Raw genomic sequence first — 22,920 nt, forward strand, 5'->3', positions numbered from 1 at the left:
CCGCAGTTTTAGAAAATTTTTGATAATGCTAATGTTAATGGGTGGAGAGATTCGGAGTCCTCCCTTGAAAAATTTTCAAAATTGAAATTCAACTAACGCAATCGTAAGCCATTTTAAATACTGTTAGGGGGTGGGGGGGGGGGAGATCTGCCTCGAAAAATTTTCTGAGACCTTGACAATAATATTTTTGAGGATCTTTGGTAATATTAGGAGGAGGACAGGTTCGGGACACCTCAGGGAGTTTTTTAAAATTAAAGTCCAAAAGACAAAATTTATTCGGCCGTGAATGATGATGACTGTTTAATTGAGAGGGCATTTCTTGGGGGTTACGTTGGGAACACTCTCATGGTTTTCGAAACTGCAGCCCTAAATACTCATGTGCAGGTTATCTTTAATGACGTTAGGGCAAGGAATGGGATTTGAGAACGTATTCCCAGAATTTTTTCAAGGTCTAAGTTTTAAAAACTAAATTCCTGACCAGCTTTGTGGACGTAAAAAGGAAGAATTGGAGTTCTCCACCTCAGTTTGGCTACGTTCCTGTCTTCATTTTAAATTTTAATTATTGATAAACATATTGTGGTAATACTTCCTTCCAATTTTCCTTCGCCAAACACGATTATTTGTTTGGATTTTCCATAGTAAAATTGTCAATTTCCAGTCTAATATATATATTGAAATACAAGCGTCTGCGGCCCCAGAAAAAGAACTTATAACATTTTGAACGGATGTAATTTTGTGCGATACCTTAGGTCTTACTTAGCAACGATTTTCAGAACAGTATTTTTCATGGAAAAAAAAAAAAAAAAAAATTACGTATGAGAATGTTTCGGCGACCCTTAGGGGCCGCGGAAAAAATTCCCATATGTAGCAGTCTATGAAGCCATAGGGCCTATGAAGCCAGTCTATTTATTCATCTATATATTTTTTTAAACTGAAGAACGATGAAGCATTGTTTTGTATAACCAGGGCCTCCGAGAGACAAGGTGTGCACCATGTTAGTTTTGTCGCCGGTTCTCCCTCCTATTATGCTAATTTTACTCATGCACAATACTTTAGTTTGAGCCAGGCCCATAGTTTAAGACTAGGCAGACAAACCCGCTCTGCGGCCTAGTGAATAGTGCACTGAATACTATTTTTTGCGTTAAAAATGTTTGAAACGCACATTTCCGCGGCCCTTACTTTGATAATCTTAATAAAAGAGAATCATGGATTTTCTAAATTTTATTGTAACATTACATTTTCCATTCAAATTTTACTGAAAAAATACTTTTTGTCACTATTATTTCAGTTGTTCATTTGTACTTACTATTTTAATTTTTTAAAACAACAAAGAGTTTCCCTTTTCTTCATTTGTTACATCGCCAAAAGGAAATTGGCAGCCAGACTTATAAAAAACTGAGGGGGGTTGTGGTACCCCCCCCCCCCACCCTCCCTTGGCGTCGGCCCTGATATTGATAATGTTAGTGGAAGGTGAGTTTCGGTGCCAATCAACCGGCAGTTTTTCGAAATAGATACTCCAAAAACGCAATTCTAGGATTGTCTTTGATTGTGTTAAGGAGAGAGGGGGGGGGGGGATCAGGGGTTCTCTCTTATAAATTTTTCAAAAATGCAGTTCTAGAAACGCAGTTTTAGATGACTCTTAATGATAAAGATGGTGTTATTCGGGCGTTACAGTGAGGGGCGCTCTCTTGAAAGTTTTCCAAAATTGAAGTTACATAGTTAAAAAGGATGGATAGCACACAGATACCCTGTGACAGATATTCTTCGGAAATCCTTTAAAATTGATTCAGCTACTCAGCACACATGGAAAATCAGAACTCGAGAATTTTAACGAATCAAATATCCTTCTATGCTTCCATCAGCGGAAACCAACATCACTGAAAGTTTTAATAAAAATCATCTAATGATAAATTAAACCAATCAGTTTAAAAATGGTAGAGAATATGATAGTAAAGTGAAATGAAAAATTCTACATAAACTTCAGCTAGTTTATGAAAAAAAACTACAGTAATTGTCGATTAGAGGGATTAGAAATATGTTATTTACAAACTTCAAAACTAGTTCTTAACGATTGTCAAGGTGCAAATAAATCGATAAAAGACCAGTTCATAGTGGTCAGAATTATTACAAATAAAAAATTAAGGACAGGGTCATTCCATAGTGACGTTAGATTCGCTATGGAATGGACGTAAGATTCGCAGCTGATTTTCAAACTGTTTTTGCTTAAACCGGGAATAAAAATAAATGTGTTTCTGTTTAATATGCAGATTTAAAATGTACAAGGTGACTATTTTTCATTTTTACTAAGAATTTTCAGTAAAATAAGCGCTGGCAGGTGTTTTTTCACCAAAAAAGTCATCGTGACTGACGTAACATTTTTGCAACCCTGAGAAACAATGCTTATGTTACGAGGTAAATTTTTCTGAAACTTACGCAGGCATTTAAAATTGGCCGATATATTTGTAAGAAGTAAACAGTCTATTTTTAAAAATGTACCAAAGATTTATTACAGATGAATCTTTTTTGGCCCTTAATGGTACTTTTACGAAAATCTGTGTGTGACTAACGTAACCATCAAATAACATGCAATGAATGCATATGAAATTTTTTTTTATTAAACTCTTGCTCTTATATTACTTTTACACTTTTTAGGAACCTTCTTTGTGTTGCATTATGATTCTTTCTTTACTTTTTTTTCTATATTAGTGTTAGAAATTGAATGGAAGGATTCAGTTCAATTAACTCAATTTAAATGAGCAAAAATAAAATAAACAAATAAAAAAAACTGCTTTTACAAACTGAATAACATCATTTTGGGCTAATTAAATCCTAAATATCTCTCTAGAAAAAAAAATCTTTATGTAAGTTGATAGTTTCACCGAATTCTAGTATTCTGCAAATATACTAGTTACCGTCATAAGAAACTCCGCAGTTCTTTTCAATGGCATAATATTTTTTAAGGTTTACTGATTCATCGAACGAATAGTGCTGTGCAACCTTTTGAATTAAATGTAATACTGAAAAAAAATATTCGAACGTTTTTGCAGAATGCATTTTAATTCCGGATATGACCGCAAATGCTTGAATTACTAAATGATCACTCTTGCATTTTCTGAAATATATGGCAGCAGCGATTATTGTCAATATATCATGTAACATCTCATGCAAATGTTTCCCAACGAGCAGCCATTACTTCATTTTAATAATAAGTGAAGATGTATTTTCTAAAAAATAGAGATGTTCTCTTTTGTTAAGACTGTATTTCTATTATCTTAATTCTTAAACTTGGATTCTTGTGTTGAATGCACATTCAGCAGAATATTTATTTTGCTTTACTCACCTTTTTTTCTTTTTAAATAATTCTTTAAATTGGAAGTATCTTTTTAAAGACCTTTAAAAAAGTATTTTCTAAGTAAACAGAAGGTCTACAATGTAATATTACTGGTATTTTTCACTCTTTATATTTTTAATCCATATAGAATGCCTACACATTCAAAATTGTTCATGAAAATGTACATTAAATTAAATAAGTTTTAAATATTAGCAGTCATTTTTAAAATGTTGCGTTAGTCACATGCAAACTGTTACGTTAGTCGCAGCTCAAATGTTACGTTAGTCACACTAATTATTTTATATCTACAGATACTAAAATAAATATTTTGCACTTTTTAAGTAGATATGACACAGATATAAGAAAATTAAAAATGCTGTTTGGTTCAATCATCTGGTTTACTTTTTAAGCAGAAAATAGTACATTTCCATGACTAACATAACGTAAATATTTTCAGTGAAATAAACAAACTAATTAAAATACTTATCTTATAATGTATGCAAAAAGAACAGTAAATTTTACTGGACCAACATCTAATCATTTAGAATAAACATAGTTCTTTTAAAAATTTGCAAAAATTTTTACATTACACAAGAAAACATAGACGCATGTTTTTTGCACATGCTAAGCCTTTTCTACAACCTCGCACGTTTAGAGTCAGAAGAAAAACACCAAATGAAATTTTTGCAAACTGTTACTGGATTTATGAACTAGAAAGTATGCTGAATGAAATGATGGTTTACAACTAAGGCTTTGTGGAAAAAAATTTTCTGAGGTTGAGGTTGACATCTCTATGGAATGACCCGACAGGGAAAACCTTTTTTTTTTAGCCATTTTTATCTCTCTCCCTCTCATCACTGTCACACGTATTCATCATGCAGAATTGTGCTACTTCCGAAAGATTTATAATAAATTATATAGAAAGCAAATCGTCTAATCAAGCTTTGAAACGGGTACCAACTTCATCTCATCTCTGATGTTCCCTTCATTGAAAAGAGACACGGGTATTAAATTTTGGAAAGAGTACGTGAAAAAAGTATTACTTATGCATCTATTTCTTGTTGAATAAGTTTAAATATTTTTTCCTTTTAAAAATTAAAAATGTCATGTTCTAAAGAAAATCAATGCTTCCAAAAAAAATCCCCCCCAAAAATTTTGATGGCGCAACTTGCGCCATAATCCCCTTCTGTGGGCACCCCTGGTCTACTAATTATTAAACAGTTGGCGCAGGATGCAAAGGGATTTTTGAAAAAGTTGTAGGAATCATACTACAACAATCCCACACCCTAGCATGAGCCCTGATACTAGAATTTTTTAAATGACATTGAATTACATGAAAACATGTAATGTTTCATTTTCAAAACTATGCTCTTTCTCTTCAACTAAAAAATTTCTCTGTAAAATGGTTTTTTCAATTATTTTGTAAGCATATTTGAAGAGTTTTTACGGAGGTCTGAGCATCCTCAGTTTCCAAAAAGTTTACTTGAGTTCACTATCAGCCCGGATGCACATCAATCAACTCGTCAGAAGATGAAAGAACTGATCTGCTCTCTACTGAAGTTATTCTGCCTCAAATTTTGGTGTTGTTGGCGAGGAATTAGCGAAAACTCTAAACTTGGTTGCTCGTGAAAAAACTTGCGTTATAGCCATTTCGTGCAAGTCGAATTGCGTTGTAGCACGATTCAACTGTATAGTTTAACTTAAAGTTAACACAGCAACAAGAATTTTTGTATAAAATATTATTAATAAGTGGTTAAGAGGAGGGGTCCCACTTATCCAGTACATTTTTGCTATAAGGGGAAAGTGGATCACCCTATAATAATGGGGATTTCAATATCAAAAGAAACTCTGATTAAATATTTGTATTAGTGAAATACAGGACAACTATGATGGCTTAGTAGAAATTGACAGTTCAGCTAAAAATACTGCCAATGCTGGTGATTATGTATTTGTGAAACATAGTACATGAAAGAAAATCATTAAGATTTAAGTAGGTCTAATGTTGGAAGTTGATGATACAAATTGAAAAATACTGTTGAATTTGCAAGAAAGAATAGAAGTAGTGAAATTTTTTATTAGCATAGTGCAGATGATGTTGGAATAATTACTGAGGATGAAGTGATAATGGTTCTTTCCTAGCCATCTTTACATAGACGCAGTCATTTAGTGTATTCAATTTCTTTTTTAACTTATAGTTTTGGCTAATTTACTGAAATTGATCTTAATCAACTGTATTACAGTCATTAAACACACCTTTATATGTAAAAGTAAAATATATGTCTACAGGCTTTCAATAAATTTCACAAATGAAATAGTTTTGTCTTTCGTTTTAAAATTTTCATGATACAGATTTAAAAGACTGTAAATATCTCAGAAAGGGATGCCTTTACGAATAAATAATTCACACCAAAAATTTACATACTTTATGATTTAAGACCCGACCTTACCTACTTTTTAGATATGCTTCATTCAAATTTAAATAAAAGGGGGTGACCCACTACCCCTTACAATGGGGTAAGTGGGACACCAATTCAATTTTTTACAAAACATAAACGTTAAGAATATTTAAAGCATTATTTTAGAAAATAATCATGCGCTTTTGTTTATTAATAATGTCCAAGATAAAATAAGAGAAAAGTTTAATTTTTTTGTTTCAAAAATTTTGTATAAGGTTTCAAAAATGAACTATTCTTAAACGGGGTCCCACTTACCCCAACCAACCACAACTGAAACTTGAGTTTTCAACAACCTCTCAATGTTAAGAGTTTGGGCTATGATTTTTTTTTTTATTTTAATAATGCCTCTTTTCTTTTATTTAAACTATTTCGTTATTATCACTTTTAACATTTCGTTTTTTATTTCTTTTTAAGTAACTTCAAATTACTGAAATAAAAATTCAATTTTTTATGTAAAAATACAACAGTCAGAAACTTATTTTCATTCTTGTTTCTGAACTCAACAAAAATTGGAGAGGGCCCTTGACTAATTTGGCAAAGGGGCAAATAATGAATGTGGTGACTGCGGAATCACCCTTCAGTTTTGTGTATTTAGAATTCAAATCAATTGGAAATAAGCTTACTATGAAGGGGCTAACTGATTGCTTTGCTCCTGGTATTTTTTAATCTTGCTTTTCTTGAAAAAATCAATACTTTTTTTTCCAGTTTATCAAATTATCCTTTTCAAAACTATAAATAACTTTAATGCTGCTAACAAACCACAAGATTTGTCTTTGAAATTAAATATGTAGTTTGATTTATACACTAGCATTTTTCACGGTTTTCACCAACTAACTACATTCAAGTGTGTGAGTTAAAACATACGAGCAGATTGTTTAAATTAAATGTATCCTTTTTCTAGTAAGTCAGAAATGCAGCGAGCTTTTGATGAAACTGCTGGAAACTTTTTAACTTACTTCAGTCTTAGGTCAACATGTAAAAAAAGAAAACGATTTTGTGTTATGTAACAAGTTTAGAGAGAGATATTACATTTAAAATAATAGATACAGAAACCAGAGATAAAAATGTAACCTCTTCTTTTTCTTCAGAAGGATTTTCATTCCGATCTTCAGGTTCATCTTCAATGAAAGTTTCTTTTAGTCCAACCATAGCAGAATCGTAAGTGTCGTCATACTCGTCTTCATAATTGTTCACTTCAATCCAATCTTCAGTCTCTTCAGAGCCATAGTTCACTATAAGTTGCTTCAGAAAATCATCAACTTGGTCAGGACCTTGATACTGGTTAGGAGTTTTATTTCTAAAACAAAAACATCTCAATTAATTACCAAAAAACCAATTATGACAAAGACAGGGCCACTGAGTTATGTTCCTAAAAATAGTCGTTTTAGTAGCTTCTTAAAGGAAAAATAGTCTGCAAAATAGTCGCCAAATAAGGAAAATAGTATATAAATAAAAATAATAATTAAATAAAAACAAAAAACTCCGCTTAAAAACCAAAAAAAACTAAAAAAGAAAAATGTATAAGCCCAGTAGTTTAGGGCCCATTCAAATTTTACGGGGTTCCTTGATTCGAAAAGGAATGGGCCCCGACTGTTGATCCTTCTATTTTGTTTTTGAATTTATGATATGCCTTATCTGTGTACGAATATAAAACTATTTCAATGGTGCAGTTATTCAGTAGTACTTAATAGCATTCTAAACTACTGGGCTTATACATTTTTTTTTTTAGTTTTTTTGGTTTTTAAGCAGTCAAGTTTTTTGTTTTTATTTAATAATTATTTTTATTTTACACTTTTTAGTTAATTTTCATTGACTTAGTCATTATGATTACAAGATTCGCAATCTTGTCATTTCATTGAGAGAGTTTGTATCGTGAGGTTTATTTAGTAACATGCAATTACTTAACTAGTCCCCTCTAAGGTACCGTTAATTAGTCCCTCTAGGACCTAACTTGGCTTAAAGCTACATGGGCTTGCTTGACCTTTAGCAAAAACGCGAGAAGTAAGTCAACCACAGCACAGCTATATAAACAGCCTGTATAACTCATGATGACGCGAGCTAGCAAACATCGTCAATCAAATCTTTCTCGCAAAACTAAAATAGCCTGTTGTGAAAGTACACGTAGCGAAACTCAGTCCGCTGAATCACGACAAAAATAAATGAGGGGAAATTACATTCGGAGCAAGGTGGAAGTCCAACCCACCGCCTCAAATGTGAGAAGCAATCGCTTAGACCACTCCGCCACCGAGGCCCCAATTAGTAGAAGCTAGTAAACAAAAAATTCAGGCAGTGAAAGCTACCTGCATTTGCCTCACGCTATGTCGCACGCAGGTAGTGAGCGACACAGCGACTGCGTGCGTCACGATCCCGAACTAACAAAATGGCAACTGGCTGTTGATATGGGGAATTTAATTTACTGTCATGTGTTTAGTGACACTCCCGAGGTTAAGACAAATCGATTGACGTACGAATTACCAAAATTGGCCAAGGCGTTTGGCCTGTAGAATGCCACATAGAAACGGACATACATACATAGACTGATAAACACTTTACCCTCCTTTGCGTTGCACACGTGCAGTTGGGTAAATAGTCTCCTATAATTTTTTAAATAGTATTAACATTAAACTATACCATATATTCTTTGATGAATAGACATATCGCAGCTGCGTGATACATGAGCAGGATCTCCTGGACAAGTGGATCTCTCTCCAGTTATACACAAATAGTGTTCCAGACAAGGTTTCATACTGATCTTATTTCAATAAAAAGAATGAAAGTTAAGCATATATTAAGAGACATTTATAAAATAATTTTTAAAAATTGGAGCCGGTAAATACTTTTTAAATGACTCAAAACATAATAATTTGGAGGTAAAAAAAACATTTTTGTTCTTTCAAGTACTAATTAGTCACTTTTCTGTCTTAAATGAAGTAACTTTTCATCATTACTGCTCTGTATACCCATAAAACAAAGCAAAATTCTTGCCAATTTTCACTGTATAATACCCAATGTAAATAACCCAATGATTCAGTTTCCCAAACTATGATCTGCGGGCGGGGGTCCGCGAGTCCATGCCGGGGGGGGGGGGGGGGGGTTCGCAATGCTATCCAGCTAAAACCAGGGTTGGTATTTTGTCCACTTTTTAATAAAAAGTCTGAGACGCGGGAAGAAACTGGACAAAATGGAGGAAATGAAAAATAAACTGATTATCCATACATAATTTTATTATTACGGTGTAATAAAATTAGTTTATAATTCTAATATCTGTTATGAATTAATAATTCAATTAAAATAGAATAGTTATTAACTTTAGAATTTAATATATTCAAATTTTTTTTAAAATTACACATTGGTGCAACTAATTTTAGATCATAATTTACTTAAAAGTAATAAAATTTAACAATGTGGATAAGCTATTGGGCGTGATTACACTATTATATATTACAAATACAAAAGTGACGACCAGCAACAGGCTCTGGGCCCAGCTAGACTGGTCCTAGTCAATTTACAATCCCCAGTGAAGATCAGTGGCCCTCTTAAAACTATCTACTCCATTGCTCATTACCACCCCTTCTGGTAAGCTGTTCCAAGGTTCCACTACCCTGCTAAAATAATAATTTTTCCTAACATCCATGTTAGCCTGAGATTTAAATAGCTTAAAACAATGACCCCTTGTCCTGTTTTCAGTGCTAAACTTCAGCCCCGTAACATCTTTTATTTTAATAAATTTAAACAACTGAATCATGTTCCCTCGGTCTCTTCTTTGCTCAAGACTGTACATTTTTAGCCTTCTAAGCCTGGAATCATAGTCTAAGTGAGAAAGTCCATTTATTAGCCTTGTAGCTCGCCTTTGAACCCTTTCCAATACATTAATGTCTTTCTTAAGATAAGGAGACCAAAACTGAACAGCATACTCCAAATGAGGTCTTACCAAACTTCTATATAAGTGCAGAAGAACTTCTTTAGATTTGTTTGAAATAGATCTATTGATAAACCCAAGAATCTTAATTGGCCTTGTTACTAGCAATGCTGCACTGTTGGCTAAACTTTAAATCCTGACTTATTAAGACCCCCAGATCAGTAACTTTGTCTGCCTGACTAATGACTGAACCTTGCAAATAATAACTTGTACACTAATTTCCATGCCCTAAATGTAGCACTTGACATTTCCCAACATTAACAGCCATTCCCCATTTATCAGCCCACTTCGTAATATGATCTAGATCCTCTTGCAGCTGTTTTGCTTGTTCTTCATTTTCTACAGTCCCCATAACTTTGACATCATCAGCAAAACAATTCATGTTCCCAGAAATATTTTTAGGAATATCGTTCATAAAAACAATGAACAAAACAGGCCCTAACACTGATCCTTGAGGAACACCGCTTAAAACCTCACTCCAATTAGAATAATTTCCCCTTACAACTACCCTTTGTTTCCTTCCGGTCAGCCAGTTTTTTACCCAAATGAAAGTTTTCCCTCCTATTCCTAGATCAGCAAATTTGCTAAGTAGAGCAACATGCGGTACCTTATCGAAAGCTTTTTGAAAATCAATGTAAACAAAATCTACAGGCTTCTTATTGTCCAAAGACATGGTAACTTTATCATAGAAATGTAATAAATGAGTTGCACAAGATTTACCTTTCCCGAAACCGTACTGAAAACTAGTCAATAGATTATTAGTCTCTAGAAAATTTACTATCTTAATTTTTATCAATGTTTCAAAAATTTTGCAAACCACTGAAGTTAGACTCACAGGTCTATAATTTCCCGCACACCCTTTAGAACCTTTCTTGAAGAGCGGTGTAATGTTAGCCAGCTTCCAGTCCTCTGGCACTGTCCCCGAGTTATAAGAAGCATTGAAAATATTTACGACTACATCTGCTAATTCCTCTGCACATTCAACTAAAATTTTTGGATAAATATTATCAGGTCCCGGAGCCTTAGTGTCTTTAATTTTTTTCAAATGAAGTAAAATGTCATACCTGGAAAATACAAAGTCCTCAAGCTGTACTATAGCTTGTGTCTTGTTGGTGTCAACTGTTGAGATACAGTTATCATTAAAAACACTCGAAAAAAAGTTATTAAGAACATTAGCAATATCACTATCGTCCTGAATTAAAATTAAGTGCTCATCAACCAGTGGCCCAATATGACTATTTCGAACTTTCCCCGAATTAGAGTATGCAAAAAACCTCTTGGGATTTCTGTTTATGTTATCTGCCAGTCTTTGCTCCAACTCTCTTTTCTGAATCTGTACCAAATACTTAAATTTACGCCTTGCCTTACAATATTGGAGCCTATCTGCACTGTGACGAGTTTCTCTAAACCTATGAAAAGCAGCTTGCTTGTACTTTAGAGCGTCTTTAGTTTCCCTGGAGAACCACATTGGCCAAATTTTAGTGTTGACACCCTTTCTCCTAAAAGAAACATGATCCCCAACCGTTTTCGCTAGCTTTTCTTAAACTCTGCCCACTGAAGATTCACATCGCTATTGTCCAATCCAGAAGAAAAAACTGCTTTCAAACTCTGCCTAAGTGCCACAAAATCAGTATTTCTGAAATTGGGCACAAACCTAAAATTCTCTACTTTGTGCGTATCAAATTTAATCCCAAACCTAATACTGTTGTGGTCACTGTCTCCAATGTATTCCCCTACACATAGCCCCTGAACAGAACCTTCCATATCACAGAAAACTAGATCCAAAATCACGTCCTGCCGAGTACCCTGAGTTACAATTTGATCTAAAAAACAGTCACCAATTACTTTCAAAAATTCCTCTTCTCTGCTATTAGTATGGTAAAAATTATTCCAATCAATTCCTGGAAAATTAAAATCTCCCATTATAATGACTGACCCCTTGCTTGAAATGTCACTAATAATACTAAACATCTGTTCATCTTGACCCTGGCTTAAGTTGGGTGGCCTATAAATGTTCCCTAAACGTATTTTATTGCCCTTATTGCTCATCAACTCCAGCAAAATCATATCAATTCCATTAGGTTTATCATTAATTACCAATTCATTGCAAGTTAAATTGTCTCTGACATAAAATAAAACCCCACCACCTCTTTTACCTACTCTATCTCGTCTAAACAAATTATACCCAGCAATAGATAATAAATCATCATCACTTTCGGTAGCCCCTGTCTTGGTAACTCCAATAATATCCAACCTCTCGTCTATTGTTATGCTTTTAAATTTTTCCATCTTGTTCCTAAAACTACGAGCATTTGTATAAAAAACTTTAAGTAAGCCCATCTTACCTTTATTTAATGCTGCGCGATTATTTGAATCCCAACTGTTGAAATTTTATCTCTTACTAACCACCCTATTTCCGTTTCTACTAAAATCCCAATAGTTAGTACCCATTCGAATTCTGCTCCTTAAAGCATGCCCCCCATTCCAACTTAGTTTTTTGATTCTGAATCCTCTAAAACCAAACCACTAACCATTTTGACCCCGTAGAGCTCAGATGCAGGCCATCCCTAGCAATCCAATCGCATTTACATTTATTCCATGCATCAATAAACCTGATACTACGCTTAATGCAAATTTCCTTGAGTACCAGGTTTATACACGTAGCCTGTTGGTTTAACCAACTCCTATGCACTCCATATCTGGGAAGCAAACCAACCACTTGGACATTTGCCGAACAGTTGGTTGCTTTGTCCAACAGGGAATCCCATTCCTTAGTAAACTCATTGTTGTTACTATGGCCTACATTGTTAGTTCCCACCTACAAAGTAACTACATCCTCTTTATTAAATACCCCCTTCTTTTCAGCAACCCTATTTACATCTCTCACTTGAGCCCCTGACAAACAACATCTAGCAACTTTACGTCTGCCTATTGAGTTTCCCACCTCATGCACCATTGAATCTCCCAAAATTATACCCTTTGTTTCCCAGTCTGTTGCCTCAGCAATAACTTTCCCCTTTACCTCTGGAATATTCCCACTATCTAACACACAGCTGATGCCCACCTCCTTTTTACTAACTTCCCCCTTTCCCTCTGGAGTGTTTACCCCATCTACACTCCTACAGCCTAATGCTAATTCACCTTCCAAAGTGAGCATCCTAACTCTGATTTCTGAGAGTTGAACACAGTTAGTGCAAATGAAATCCTTCTCAGACTCATCCTTCCCCTTAAACAAGCAGAACATCTGACATAGGTCACAAGAAATCCACTTGTCCCCTTTACCACTTTTAACCTCCTTCATTATTAGGGCTCGACCGATGGCATTTTTTGGCCGATGCCGATTGTTGGCCGATTGTTTTCCTCCAAATGGCCGATTGCCGATGGCCGATGGCAAAAAAAAAAAAAAAAAAAATCAAACAGAAATAAATTGATAAGATTGGCAGGGTTTTAAAGGATCATTGATTCATTTCACTTTACTTCCTTTCTACGAATAAAGAATTGTAATCACAAAAAAAAAAGAAAAAAAAAACAGATTTCAACCTAAATTTCTATTTTACTATCACCAAATTTATACTTCACAAGTTTTTCGGCACATCTGTACATACATATGTACCTAAGAACATATAGATAACCAAATATCCATTTTGAACGCCTCCTCAGTTAATTATCGCAAATTCTCTTGTGATGTCTTCATGCGCGTAAACTTGCATCACTCAAAAACGTTATGAAATAGTAAATTGAAAACTCATACGTACATAGTATGATCTAAAAGTTCGAGGTCAAGTTGCATAAAACCTTACCCTGAATAGTTCACATTACGAAGCATATCAATCGCTATTAATGATGCAAAAAAGATGGCAATTTACGAAATATAGGTGAAACAAGTATGAGAAATACGCAAAATGACATTTCTTGACCAAAATAAATAATCGCTAAATATTTAAGAAATGCTTGAAACGACGAGGTAAGTTTAGGGGGGTCACCCTGTGATTTTGGAGTAAATCACACTTTGGCCCCAACCTCTGCCTCATTTTTTTTGTACAGAACAGCTACCACTAACGCCTCGGAAGAGTTTCTGAATCTACTTCAGCACTTGCGAAAAAAAAAAAAAAAATTCAAAAATCCCTTTGATTTCCGAATTATGTCACCATTCAAAACGTCTTTAATCAATTTCTTACATTAATGCCCTAAATTCTTTCTAAACAATAGATAAAGTTTGAAAAAAAAAAATCTCCAATTTTATGAATAGTGTTAGTTTTAAACAACTCAGAAGTACAACTAGAGTTTAATTTCAGAAATTGAGGGAGTGGGAGGAGGGGCACGCAAGTGTTCTCGGAAATTCAAAAAATAGTCGTAAAAATAGAGTTCAAAATAATCATAAACATTGAGCAGAAAACCCTTTCAAAACTTGCACCCGAGTCTGTTTTGACGTGCAATGGCGGCTTTAAAACATAGCAAATGTTGCAATTGCGCGTCCCCATAACCATAGGGCCACCGAAGGAGTTACAAAAATGCGAATGATAAATGTTTTACAACTTCTGTGATCCCCAAAATGTATTTCGACGGGCCCCAAACTTGTAACTCCGCCAAAGCGATACAGAAAAGACTGCATTACTGTGATTCATTTTACAAATATCGAAAAATTAAAAATTACCGTCCGTTCAACGGGAATCTAATAAAATGACACAAAAATCGGTTTCGCCATCTCATATTTGTTTCCATGGTCTCCAATTCGGCAATATATTACCAAATGATCGTCAGTCTGAGACGCTATATTAGTTTTGCATTGAAATAAGTAATTAATAGCCACAAAAAATGAGTAAACAGGCTTTTCAGAACATCCGATCGAAAACAAAAAGGGAAGTGCACAACTGGAAAGTCCGCAGACCCCACATACGAAACTTTAACCTTCTACGGATTATCATTTTTGTGTTATGACTTATGACAGATACATACGTACATCCTGCTGCAAGAAACAATGCAATAATTAACTTGTTTGGTACCTGAATGTAGTATTAAAAACTCTTCTAGGAATGACTAAAAATAGAAATTCATACTGAAATTTAAGTAAATAATTTTATATGAAAACAACAACTCCATTTACTTTGTATTAAAAAGTAAAACAGCAAAAATCCTTTTTTTTCAAAAACATCGGCCAAATCCATCGGCTTTTCGATGTTTTTTAAGGCCGATGGGCCGATGTTTCCCGCAAGTTAGCATCGGCCGCCGATGCCGATGGCTAAATTGTTGAACCATCGGCCGAGTCCTATTCATTATGCATATAACCCCCATTCTAGCTCAAAATGATACACTTAAAAGTCAATACAAAAATGCAAAATTGAAGAAATAAAACTAATTATTAGAATTAGAAAGCATTGGAAGTAAAAGGTACAAGAATTACAAAATCCTAAGACAAGCAGTAAATTAAAATAAACAAGTCACACACTTAACAGAGCACTCAGGCTTAACAACAAGAAATCAGCACATTTTAGGCTTAGCTACAAAGAATAGAAAAACACTTTAAAAAAGCAAGTAAATCAAAAATAAGACTTAAAAGCACAAAAATACTTAATTATATAATAAAATACAATAAAAATACTGAAATTAAAGCAGTAAAATAAACAATTACAGTAAAAAATCACTTATCTCAGGAGCAGCAAAATATCACCCCAGCAACACTGTACAATAGTAGAAATTCAAGTCAAAGAAAAAGTCGAATGAAATGCTTGGAGACATATATACAAAACAAAGATTTATAGAAAAAAAAACATTATACTGTTACATTTTTCGAGTTTTTATTGATGTCACCGCATAGTAAAATATTTATGTACTCTGCATGTTTTTATGGATATGTTAATGCTATACAAATGAAGAAAAATTACAACTTTAGTAGGGTTGTGGGTATTAAGAACAGTTGCCGGAAGAGGCTATATTGAGCAAGGGGGTAGATAGCTTTAAAAAGGCCAATTATTTTCATTTGGGACCAATAAATTGACTAGGAACAGCCTAGTTGGGTTTCAGAGCCTGTTTCTGATCATCACATTTGTGTTACCAGAACAGATTTCTCTTTACGTCAACATTTCCTTTATTGGTATCAAGTAGTTTTTCTTTCTTATTTTTTAAACATGATTTTTAATGTTTTGAGATTCTAAACTTTACAAACTTTTTATTTGTACTTTTTAAATTTATGAATGCAAACTAACTCAAAATAATAATATAAGAAATGAATACCAGACAAGAGCTCTGAAAAATATACAGAACAATGAATAAATAAATTTAAAGGAAAAAAAGCGTTAAATATATTTTAAAAAATATATATATTTTAAAAATATATATATATTTAAAAAAAAATACACAGTTAAATATATTTAAAAAAATATATTTAACTGTGTCAGAGGGGTTTTTTTTGCGCACGCCAGGAGGGAAGGGGGGGGGGGGGGGTCCGCGAAGTTCATAGTTTTTATAGAGGGGGTCTGTGGAGGTTTGAAGTTTGGGAACCTCTGCTGGTCTGTTAAGAAACCATCTGCTATCTATCATATCGTACCATGGAAAGGAAAGTGACACAGCTCAAAAAAATTGCATTGGAGAAAATCAAGGTTTTATGCATTAATAGTTTTAAGCGATTGAGTCCCCAATATTACAATACGTGCAAAAGAATTATAATTTGATGTTTACTGGTTAGTTTTTGTTGTTTAAATTAGTAATGCATACTTTGAGTTTGGAAGTATTTGTTCTAATTTATAAAAAATTAAAAATGATGTATCGGTATTAATTATATTATTTATAAGGCACCATGCACCAGTTACATAAGCTAACTTTGAGCAAGTTTTGTGGCAAGAAAGAGCACTTAATTTAGATTTTAAGTCTAGCTATTACACTTTTAGCAAATTTTGAGTTATGTCACTTTCCTTTCCAGGGTGCGATATGTCAACTGCAGTTAAAACACGTTTCTGTTTCAAAGCATTACTAATACACCCTTGTTATTTTTATTTTATAAGGTACAACAGACTTTTAAATTAAAAAAAAAAAACCTCTAAAAACCTTTATTAAATTCACAATCACTTATGGATATAAAGCACTCAAAAGCTCTTATTTACATTTACACATTAAAGTTTATTTATTTACCATAAAACGAAAATAATGAAAAAAAAAAAAAAAAGAAGACTCAACAGTGTATGTTTATTAAGTAATACAAAGCTAAGATTAGCACCCATATAATTATAATGGTTATTAATATGACATGTGGTTGAAAAAAATTAACAGGTCATCCCCAAAACCTTTCATTTATATACAGGGTGTCCATCCTAAAAGTGGACCAATAGCTAATTCCTAAACCGTTAGCAATAAGCATATAGTTCCATTTTGAAAAAATCTTTAAATTGCACAAGGATTCAAAATTTGTGAAAAGTTTTGTCAAAAAAATCAAATTTTGAAAAAGTTACAAAATTTAACTTTTTGTACTGTCCTCCAGTCCTAACAATGATTTTTAGTAAAACATTTTGGACACACTGACATTTACAACTAAAAAAAAAAAAAATCACTCTTCTACGACTAAAATTGACCGAGTTATGAAGTTTTGAAAAATCACTATTTTTGAAGATATTATGACACCAGCGAGTGAGCTCTTAAGGGCACATATGCAAATTGACAAAGTGTATTAATATGTTTAAATTTATTTTTATTCTTGTCATTAGGAATTCTTATTTTTTTTTATTAGTAAGCATTATCAATGATTGAAAAGACTTTTTAAGGACTATTTATAAGCTCAAAGATCTATTTATGATTAAAAGGATTTTTTTTAAAAATCTATTTGTTTGTAATTTTGTTGCAATAATATCTAATTTCCATATGAGAATTTGATTTTAAAAAAGGTGTTGAATCTCAAATTTATGCAAAAGGTTATCGCTGCATTCAAAATTACTGTGTTCTGATAAAGGAAAAAAAAGTATGCTTAAAAGAAAGGGAAAACCGTAAAACTTTGAAGTATTTAGAACTTTTGTTATGGTATTTCAGAGGGCAGACAATAATTTTGTAATGCTTAATTTTTTTTTTTTTCGCATTTCATTTAATGGTTGTAACGGAAGTTTCTGGCCAAGAAAGAAAAACAAAAGTTGTGCACACGATGTAAGTGGTGGCTTGAATCTTTCGTTACAACTTAAATTCTTTTTCTGAAACAATGCTTAGGTGCTCTTAAACTTAAATATTTTCGTTAGTCTTATTTTCATTATTCTTTTTGAAAAACTGATTCGATTGCTTTCCGTGTTTCATAAATTAATTGATGAGTGCAAATGTTTTTCTCATTTCCATTCCATTTCATTTGTAGAAACAAAAAACTCAACACGTAGGGTCCGATCGCAATTCGCGATTGCGAGGAACATAATTTGAATTCAAGATGTTTAAAAAAAATTAATTTAAACTATCTTGAATTTAAATTATGTTTTTCGCAATCATGAATTGCGAAAGCCTATTCGTTAAATGAAATGGAATAGAAATGACTAAGAAATTTGCAACTGTCATAAAATTTTAACTTAACTTTCTAGAATAGGTAATATGACGTGTATCTGTTAAAAAAGTAGTGATTAGGATGCGGTAATAAATATAATTAGATTTTATGGCTGATACCCACACGTACACTTATCATAAGATTATTAACAGCATATACCATCATGTATTTTTATTTCTGATCAATCTTAAATGATGAAAATTAGTAATCTTGAAATTTTGTATGAAGATGAAATTATCTACGTAGGTGGGTTTTTTTTTGAAAAACGTAATTTTACACACAGAAACCTTTTTTTTTAAATGTAAAGTCTGCCTGTGTTCAGCTCTGAAAAAAATATGAATACAGTAGAAGACCATTATAATGCTGACCTATATTACACAATTCTCTAAAAAACGCACAACTTTTCAGAAGTAAACAATATGTTTTGAAGTTTAAAAAATCCCTCTGTTTTGCTTTGCAAGCATTAAAACTGTAAGGCAAATCAAATTTTGAAATAGTTTCTCATCTTTCCATCTTAATTCAAAGCTTTTAAAGGAAAATTAGTACTTACAGTAAATAGAAAATACCAGATGCCTCTTGAAAATGCAGCTGTTATGCAAACCATGAAGCTAGCAGAAGTGCAGGATAATGCACTTTCTTTTGATTGTGAAACATATTTATTTGTGAACAACTAATTGTAATATTGGTGCTTTAATACTCATTGCAGATAAAACTCATTCTGAAGTGCTAATGTATAGATATATTCTGAATATTAGTTTCAAAATTTGTGAAATGATCTATATAACGCAAAAACCTGTATAACGCAAAAGCTCTGGTCCCAAGGTGTGCGTTATAACGGTCTTCTACTGTAAAATAAAACCACTGATGATTTGTAACTATGACAACTACAATTTTTCTCTCTAAATAAGTCGTCATGGCAGTCTGAAAAATCAGATGAACATCAAATTTGGTCAAATGAGTATAATAAGCAACTCATGATTGCCTAAAAAATCCCCTGACATTAAACAAAGACATTTTTTGAAATAAAAAAAAGAATATAATTGTTTAAAAAATATTACTTGATTTGAACTTTTAAAAAAATTTCCATTTACTTAGTGATATTCGGGGGATGGAAATTAGAGGTTCTTAAAACAAAAGGACAAACCACTTCGTTACCCACCCCCCTCCCTTTAAAAAAAAAGACTTTGACTTTATGAATAGCACTTGCTTAATCTTTTCAACCGTTAATATTGTCCCCTGATAACAAGAACCAAAATGAATTTAAACCTATTAACACACTTTGTCAATTCGCATACATCCCCTTAAGAGCTAACTCGCTGATGTCATAAAATCTCCGAAAATCTTGATTTTTCAAAACTTCATAACTCAGTCAATTTTAGTTGTCAGTCAATTTACTCAGTTTTGTCTCAGTTTACTCAGTCTTGTCTCAGTCAATTTACTTGTCAATTTTAGTTGTAGAAGAGTGATTTTTTTAGTTGTAAATGTTAGTGTGTCTGGAATGTTTTACTAAATATCATTGCTAGGACTGGGAGACTGTATAAAAAGTTAAATTTTGTAACTTTTCAAAATTTGATTTTTTGACAAAAATTTCATGAATTTCGAGTCTTTGCGCAATTTAAAGATTTTTTTCAAAATGAAACTATACGCTTATCTCTAACGGTTTAGGAATTAGCTATTGGTCCACTTTTAGGGTGGACACCCTGTATATAAAGGTGACGGTGTTTGTTTCTTTTTTTGTTTTTATCCGATGGCCAGAAAATCCTATACAACCTACAGCCCTGAAACTTGGCACAAAATTTGAATCTACCCCGGGGGTCTGCACCTCGAAGCCCGAATTCTAAATTTCTAATTATGTTTTCATAATTAACTAATTAAGCTGAAATGTCAGGTTTTTTGCCTAATTAGGGATAAAAAATTCCCCTACCCCCTAACATTATATGTCGTTGGAAAGAGCTTTCCTTTCCAAACAAGATGATGTTTGTTCCATTTCTCTCAATTAATTAGAACAGGAGATATAAGCGATTCTAATTGCGATCCTAATTGAGCTCATTTTCAAGGTTAAACTTGATTTTTGTTTCTGCAGTGACGTCATATTTGGTGCATGGATTAAATGTGCTTGCAGTGACGTCATCTTCGGTATACGGTTGCGTTCAAATAGTAGAACCGGTGGATTTTTGATTTAGTTATTGCACTGTTGTCATTTTTGTTAAATTCATTGTGCGAATGTTAATTGATTTTCTTTTTAATTTGAAAGTCGCTTGGCGAATTTAGCGATAAACAATGGAGTTGCGGATTATTTGTTTATTTCCCATTTAGGTTTTTAGAGGGTGTTCATGCATTTTAGTTAAAGAATATGATTACTGATTATTTGACATCAGAAGGGGGGGGGGGAAGGTATTTTTTTTAAATTCTAGAGTTTTTTTTTTCCTTTTCTCAAACGTTAGCTTTTCTATAGTTAAATTTTTCATACAGGGTGTGGGATTTCATTTTTGTCCTAGGTGTACCGTATTTTTTAATTGTGTTGTTTTTCTGCTGGAGAGTTGAATCCTTTTTCGTACAGGATACGGGATTTCCTTTTTGTCCTAGATGTACCGTGCTTTTTATTCTCAATTTCTTATCGGCCAGAGTTTGTTTCACTTGCTAATTGGGTGGGTTATGGTAGCACGGTTGCTTCCGCCAGATGTTTTGCTGTATCTATTTTATGTTACATATTTGAGTACAGCAATTTTGGCGTAAAAAGGTAAATGACACAAAACGCAACTGGAAATAGGTATAGAAAATACAAAAAAGATAGATATTGATTAATTAATGCCGTTGCTAAATTTATCTAAACAGCCTCCTTAGGCAGCGAACTTGGTGAAAAAACAGGGGGGAGTGTCGTAGATTTTTTTTATTCAACCGACTTCCTTTAAATTCTTAGCATGAGCATCGCCGTGCAGGTACAGCTAGTAGTAAATAAAGTTCAAATGTATTTACAAATGTGAAGCAAGTGAGATATTGCATAAGTAAATGTTAATAACACACTGTAGTATTTTATATGGTACGTCAGGCTTTTAAATCACAAAAAAAAGTTTAACTCAATTAAATTTACAATCACTTTTGCAGATAAAACAATCATTAGTTTTTATTTGCATTTACACACTTCAGTTTTATTTACAGTTACAGAAAAATGAAAATAATGATAAGGCTGAGTACTTTATGTTCCTTACATAATATCCTCCAAATATTGTAGCTGCAGAGAATATCAAGCAAAGAAAAAAGGCAGGGTTGCCAGAAAATAATGATTCTGAGTAACCTAAGCCACCTAAAAAAAAACCTCTTTGCCCCTTTAAACTTTGCTTTGCCATTGAATTAGTTAAACTACTACACATTTCCTTCCCAACCAGGAAGTACAAGGTACAAGGTTGTAATTGCCAACCCCCAAACTTATATTCCCCTTCACAACGTCATTATTGTTGTTATTATTGTTACTCTGAAGTTATCATTGTTCTTCTTATTGGCAAGAAATCGGGTGCCTGACCGCACCAGGAGAAAAAAAAAAAAAAAAACGGGCTGTTTTATTTATTCTTGGCAATAAATAAGGCCGAGCTAGTCCATTTGGCAGCTTTTTGCATAATTTAGCAGACAGAGTGATTTCAAAATTAGAAAAGTTTGGCTGATGAAAAGTTTTGGCTTAATTAAGGCTGAAATAGTCGTCATAGTCTGCAACTCTTCAAAATAGTCGCTGTTTTAGTCTGCAGTGGCAGCCCTGCTCAAACAATTTCAGCATGGTCAAATCTTTTTTCCTTTCAAAAAAAAAAAAAAATAAAATAAAATAAAAATAAATTAGTATTTTAATTCTTTTGGTAAAACTTTTTATTGTGTGATTAAGAAGCAAAGTGTTTCAGCATCAAATTTTCTTTCTTGTAAAATACAAATAAAACTCAAGGAGGGAAATATATTCCAGTTTTTCAAAAGTGTTCCGAAGTCTAACTTTGAGAGCATTCCCAGTTCTCAGCTAAAAACTCTTGATTTCCTTGATTTTTTTTTTCAAAATTTATCAATTTCACTTACTTTACGCTCTTATATAGATAATATTAGGACTTTCATTTTGCAGATCTCCATTGCAAGTTAAGAATTTCTGTTTCTCTTCAAATCTTTTAAAACCTGAACTAGTTTTTAAGTAACTGTTAATTCAAAATCTCTTTATATTAAATTTAATCTAAAGTTCACTTATTGTATTGATCAATAATTTCCTTTTTGGTTTACTTAAGTAAAGTATAATTCCATAAATAAGTACAGCATTAAATAAAAGACTTGCATTAAAATTCGATTAGATTTGTGTTTTGCTATGTTATAAATTATGGTTGGATTTGCAACATGGTAATATAATTAAATAAATGAAACCTAGATATTTCCCCTACTTACTTTTTACCCTTATGAATTTTTTTCATGTCCACTTCATTTCTAGAGAAAACATCGAATTCATCACAGTCAAATATACTCCGTCGTTCAGATAAAATGGAATTTGGAATTTCATAAATTTCTGCATTAACAGAGGCTGATTCCCTTCTAAAACAAAGAAAGAAAACATAGGATACAGTTTTTACTTCATAACAAACAAATGTTGTCCACTTATACGTATAAATAAAAGCATACAATTTGTACAAATTTCACATTAGGATAATTTTTATGTATAAAATGTGCATAATTCTTCATATAAAGTTTTTGA

The 22,920-nt window shown here is 32.8% G+C and overlaps 1 protein-coding gene across 1 annotated transcript in view; it reads right to left on the reverse strand.

Moving 5' to 3' along the window:
* The window catches only part of LOC129228557 (activating signal cointegrator 1 complex subunit 2-like), a 133,024-nt gene that overhangs the window by 10,103 nt on the left and 100,001 nt on the right, over positions 1-22,920 (reverse strand). Inside the window, exons 15-16 of the mRNA XM_054863243.1 lie at positions 22,617-22,760; positions 6,859-7,084 (exon numbers count right to left, since the gene is read on the reverse strand). Of these exons, the coding sequence (XP_054719218.1) occupies positions 6,859-7,084; positions 22,617-22,760 (370 nt within the window). The remainder of the gene's footprint in view (positions 1-6,858; positions 7,085-22,616; positions 22,761-22,920) is intronic.

This window comes from Uloborus diversus, chromosome 1 (assembly GCF_026930045.1).
Source record: "Uloborus diversus isolate 005 chromosome 1, Udiv.v.3.1, whole genome shotgun sequence".
Lineage (NCBI taxonomy): Eukaryota > Metazoa > Arthropoda > Arachnida > Araneae > Uloboridae > Uloborus > Uloborus diversus.